The sequence below is a fragment of the Pinus tabuliformis genome, chromosome 9 (assembly GCF_031772625.1).
Source record: "Pinus tabuliformis cultivar Carrire ecotype Pingquan chromosome 9, CPIR1, whole genome shotgun sequence".
NCBI classification, from domain to species: domain Eukaryota; kingdom Viridiplantae; phylum Streptophyta; class Pinopsida; order Pinales; family Pinaceae; genus Pinus; species Pinus tabuliformis.
In genome coordinates, this window is record NC_142307.1 from 769,817,623 (window position 1) to 769,823,673 (window position 6,051).

The following is a 6,051-nucleotide window of genomic DNA, read 5'->3' on the forward strand; positions in this document are numbered from 1 at the left end:
ATATTTTATAGTTTTTTATTTTTATTTAATTAAAAGAGTTTTGTTTTTTATTCTTTAAATTAATTAATTAGTCAAAACTTACTTTTAGTTCGATTTTTTTAAATTCAAAAATTATTGTTTTTTTTTTTCCATGAAAAAATTCATAATTTCATTAGTGGAATAAATTACATTTTGTAGATGCATGTGCATATTCCAATATTTCCATCCATCAGAAACAAAAGATAAAAATATCAAAAAACTACTACCGAAAGACATCTGGGTAGTAGCCCCAACATAGTCCGAGAGGAGATCATAGAAAGTATCATAAACAATGAAAATATGTATTATCTGGTCCACGCAGGGGGATAATACCAGAAAAAGTAACAGTTCATAAACATCACAATATATATATGTACAAAAAATAGATAAAATAAACTGTCCAAAAATTAGACCATTATGTCCATAAATGGTCTATGATAGTACTGATAGCTAGCACCATCTATCTACTCCGTGATCAGTCAGCTGTCCTGATCCCGGTTCGCGCCTTCTTTGGAAAGGCGGTTAGCCTCTGAGTTTCGCTCCCTGTAGATGTGATTGCATGAAAATGAAACAAAATTGGAGATCAGTCTTAAAGCTTCATCAAGTATGTGTCTTAATGAAAAAGACCAACAATAGGAGTGCTTATTCAACCAGTCGTAGACAACCTTTGAGTCACCAAACAGTTGTAGAGTATGACAGTCCTTCTCAAATGCAAATCAAATGATGAAATAGGCTGCTGAAAGTTCAGCAAAATTATTAGTACCCCGTCGCAATCCCATGGATAGCCTGAAGGAGTGCCTCTCAGATAGGTGTAGGAGAGCCTCTCCCCCACAACCATTCTCTTGCGCAACCCCATAAAAAAAAGCCCAGGGACAGGAGGGATCAAACTGTTCGGGACAGATGATGCGGGAGCGAGAGATGGGAGGGTCATCCGGGATGAGGTCAAAGTCTGATTTGATCAAGGCTGCAATGATGGACCATCTGGGAGGGGAGTTATGAAAAATGAGATGATTATGGGCAATCCAGACAGCCCAATAGAAGAGTAAGGGGAGATTTCTCAATTTGGAGGGAGTAACAGAGGAAAACCAAACATTCCAAGCCTCGTCCAGGGTGCTCGGAAGCCAGGAAAAAGGGGATGGAATGACAGAAAATACCAAGTTCCATAAGTGGTGAATGTTCAGGCAATTCAAGAAGATGTGGGAAGCAGTTTCATCCGCAAAGTTGCAGAAATGACACCAGTGAGGGCCAAAAAAGGATCGCTTCATCAAGTTGTCCCCCACTGGAACTCTATTTCGAAGGATGCACCACATTAAAAGTTTGGATCTAGGAGGTGCCTTGAGTTTCCAAAGTTGTTTCCACCACCTTTGTAGCATGGGGGGCTTACAAGGATTTGCCAGCACGATGTATCCCTCATTTGGAGTGTATCTCCCTAATTTTGCCAGTGCCGAGATGATCTCGTCATCACCCCCAATCAGCCTAATATGAGCTTCTAGGAGAGCTTGTATGTAGTTCCTCCAGTGCTGCTGCCAAGGTGGGGGAATGTTGAGTTGAAAGTCGGATTTCCAAGCCTGTTGAAGAAAAGAGGTGTTGTACACATCAGCCATGTGTTCAATGTGTGTGATTTGTTTCTCCCTCAGGTACAATAAGAGATTTGCCGGTAATCTGTGCAAATTACCACAGCCTATCCAAGGGTCAATACCAATGCGAACCTTGTTCCCAGATTTAATTCTCCAGGTGATGCCCACTCGAATGGGATCCAAAGCCTTCAGGACAGCCTTCCAGATGATTGAAATGCCTGAGTAGAGCTGAGCCGGTCTTCTAATCCAATCCAAAACATGAGCAGGGGCGATATATTTCAAGTAGGTTACTCTTGTCCATAAGCTATCCGAAGCAACCAACTTCCAACCCAGTTTAGCAGCCAGGGCTGAGGAAAAATCATCAAGCTTTTTGAGTCCCCAGCCGCCCCATTTTTTTGGGAGAGTGAGGGCATCCCATTTTACCCAAGAAAAAATTCTTCCCAGCTGATTACCCCTCCATAAGAATCTGCAACAAAGATTTTGTATTCTTGCCAGAATGCCCCTGGGAATCCAGGCAAGTGACATCCAATAAACTGGGGTCGCTTCCAAAACACTCTTAATAAGTGTCAATCGGCCTGCACGGGATAAAAATCTCAAGTACCAAGTACTTAGCCGTTTTTCCAACTTAGCAATGAGCCAAGTCTAGTCTACAATCTTATAACCAATTGGCTTTAACTTATATCTGAAGTATTTTGGCCCCTCCTCCAGAGCCATCAAAGTAAAGTTAAATATGTGGAGTGCATAATGAATTTCATGCTGAGTGCAGGTTGCTACCATCAAAGAGGATTTTCCTTCATTGATGATCATACCAGTGGTCTGATGAAATAAGGAAAATATATCTCTGATCAAAGTCATATCCCCCACACTTCCGTTGAGAAAAATCAGCACGTCATCCATGAAAAGTAAGTGAGTAAGCATGCAATCATCTATGATCTTAATGCCAGAAAGTCTACCTCTCTAGTGCTCTTCCGTAATTAACCGTCCAAGGCATTCCATGATCAAGAAGAAAAGCAGAGGGGAGAGAGGACACCCCTATCTAAGGCCAGAGTCGACGAGAAGAAAGGGGATGCACTCCCATTGACCAAGACACTGAAAGGTATGTTAGTAATACAACCCATGATCCATTTAATGAAAATGAAAGGAAAACCAAGGTGGGTAAGAAACATTCTCATATATAACCAGTTCACCTGGTCGAAATCTTTAGATAAATCCTCCTGGGCTGTTCCAATCACTTCATGTATTTGTCTATCCTTCAGGAAAGCAAATTGTTCGGGCAAGATGTGCTTAGACAAAATGGGCTTCAATCTGTTTGCAATAATTTTGGCAATAATGTTATACAGACAGTTACATAGCGAAATAGGGAAAAAATTGGCAAAGGTGGATGGGTTGTCAGCCTTTGGGATCAGAGCAATGAAAGTGGATGAGATGGCAGCTTCCATCCGACCTGAAATCCTAGTTTCCTCCACCACTCTGAGCAAATCCGGTCAAATCAAATCAAAAAAATCTAGGTAAAATTATATGGACCATCCATCAAGTCTAGGGATTTTTTACTTGCTGAAACACTTTAAAGTATCCTCCAGTTCCCCCAGAGTGATTGCCTAAGTCAAATCCTCCTCCTCGTCTTGATCCACATATCTAGGGAAGAGTTGTGCAACCCTGATAATTTCAGCTAAGTTAATCTCCCCTGGGTCACTGTAGGCCTGATTAAAGTGGGAGGTGGCTAGAGAAGTGAGTTGGGGGAAAGTATGTGTTGTCCTACCCTGTTCATCTTACATATGCCAAATAGTGTTGACTGCTTTCCTCCCATTTGCAAATTTATGAAAGAATTTAGTATTTGCATCTCCTTCTTGAATCCAGATGGCCCTGCTCCTCAATCTCCATTTGTCTTCCTTTTCTTTTAGGAACATACCTCGTGCTGAGAAGAGGGATGTGATGTGATTCTTATGCTCCTCAGATCTGTAAACTCCTCAATGCTCTTTTTCAAAAACCTCCAGTTCATTCTCAATCTGTTTCAATGAATGATCATCCTGTAGTCTTTTATGATGGGCCCAGATTTTAGACAATTTCTTCAGCTCCGTTAAGTTACTAATAGAACCATTCGAAGCTGAGCCTCCAGCGCCTGGTGGGTTTGATTTCCAAAAATCAGTGACCATGCTGATATAAGAAGCTTCCTGAAGCCAGGTAGGGCTGAACTTAAAAGGACCCTTTGGCTTGTCTCTTCCTTTTCCTATTTCCATGTAAATTGGCAGGTGGTCCGAAAGCCCGCCAGTACCCACCCATTGTCTAATACTGTGGCCCATATCCATGACCTGTTCCTTGAATAGAAAACAATCCAACCTCCTAGCAAGGCCACTATCACCCACCCTATTATTTCTCCAAGTGGCATGTAATTTTGCAACGGGGATGTCTATTAGGTGGTGAAGTTCTAGGATAGATAGAAAGTAGTCTGAGAGAGAGTCTGATTGAGCCCGTTGAACCCAAGATTTGGCGAAGCCAATGGAAAAATTTAGGTCCCCACCTACAATCAAGTTTTTGGCAGAGAATTTCTCCGAATCCAGAAGGTGGTCCCAGAAATCAGAGCAGTTCTGGCAGGGACCATAAATATTGACAATGCTGAAAGGGGTTCCCAACTCAGTAGAGTGAACATCGACCCCAATAAAACCTCTCCCATCCCAGTAGCTGATCTCTTTAATAGATCGATTATTTATGCCCAAAATCAGTCCTCCAGAATGGCCGTGTGCATCCAATCCTGTAAATGTCCAACCTGGGAGAAAAAGTTCCAGGGTTCTTGCAATATCATAGGCAAGTCCCAAGGTCTCCTGGAGGAAAACGATATCCAAAGAGTTGGCAGAGAAAAGCCAACAGAGTGCTAGTTTTTTCTCGGGTCTAGCAAGTCCTCTGCAATTGAAGGATAGGATCTTCATGGAGGGGGTTCGGGAAGGGTCGTTCTTGCTCTAAGAACCCCAGTGATAGTGGATTGCTTTCTCAAAGAAATGTCAACATCCGCTTGTGCTTATGAAATTTTTAGATTAGAAGGACGGCCTCGGGAAGATTTGGAAAGTGAGGGATGGTGGAGGATGTCCAGTCCAACCTGTTCCATCGACGAAAGCCTCAAACGAGACCGGGTGAGGTATCGAGGGGCAAATGACTCCAACAAGGAGGTTGAGGTCTGCGGAGGGGGGGAACTAAGCAGAACAGTGGAGTGGGGGGAAAGGCGGTGGGGGGGGAGGAGATGGCACAAATGCTGGTAATAGGGGACTCCAGATGAAAATCAATACCCATACTCAATAACTGTTCGAATATTACATTATGAATATCAGACAAGCAATTTGAGGAGGGCAAGTGAGAGGAAAGCATACCTGAGGAAACGAAATCTCCTGAGGCCATCACTGCCGAGCAAGGAACCGGTGGGTGGGGGGGGGGGGGGGGGGGAAGTGGCAGTCGACCACGCTTCCTCGGAGTGTTCTTGGCCAGCTCCGTTGAACACTGACCCGGCTCGAAAAAGTGTCGGTGCCCCCAGAGTGTGGAGTAGAAGTGCAGTGAAATTCCTCGGTGACTCGAGGCAATTCAACTCTGGTAGGGTCTCCCTGTGATAGAGCATCCTAAACCGGTGAAACCTGTGGAAAATTCCGCATAGCATGCCCGCAATTCCATTTGTTCAGTGGGAAATCTTTGAAAAGGTGTCCCACTTTGTGGCAATGCCTACATCTGAAGGGAACCCCTTCATAGTCAAGCATTTATCTCCGAGTCGAGTTCCTCCATTGAATATTGATGTATTCCGGGAGTCCACCAGAGAGGTCCAAGTGAACTAAGATTCTGGCATAAGCCAATTTTCCTGTGGTGATGTATGAATCATCATATGTAAGGAATGTGCCCATGGCGTCCCCAATCTATTTGAAAATATGCTCCAACCAGAAATGTACTGGAAGACCCGAGAGCCGAACCCATACTGGACCAGTCCCTGCCTTTTCAGTCTCTGGGTTGAACATAGGAGTCCATCTACAGAGGAGGACAGGTTCCTGGTCAATGTGCCAAATAGTTGTGAGGACCTAATTAGTTTGGGCAATGCTCTTGAAACGGAGGGCAAACCAACCCCTCACAAAAGTTTGAACACGAGAGGGTTCCGACAGGTGATGTCCCCAGACCTCCATCATCCATTTCTGCAGCCTCTCCACACTATAATGTCTACCACTAACCCGTCCAACCAGAACCTTTTCAGTCGAGTCCATTGCCTCACTAAAAGGTGTTTCTTCAACAAGTTTTAAGAAGAGCTCGTTGCTGCACAAGGGTAGGCGCTTCTTCCTTTTAGAAGGTGCTAAAAATTTCTTGTTCAGTGCTGCCTTTGTCCTATCCTCCAGGTCGTCCACAAACGCTGCCTTATCTTTCACCAACCCAGTTCCTTTATCTTGTAAATTGTCGAAAAACCCAGAGATGATGCCAATGTCCATGAAATTGC

The 6,051-nt window shown here is 43.7% G+C and overlaps 1 protein-coding gene across 1 annotated transcript; it reads right to left on the reverse strand.

Moving 5' to 3' along the window:
* Positions 1-3,562: 3,562 nt before the first annotated feature.
* LOC149150996 (uncharacterized) lies at positions 3,563-4,519 on the reverse strand. Its single transcript, XM_089443023.1, has one exon. The coding sequence runs from the start codon at positions 4,517-4,519 to the stop codon at positions 3,563-3,565; it is 957 nt and encodes a 318-aa protein (XP_089299149.1).
* Positions 4,520-6,051: the final 1,532 nt, after the last annotated feature.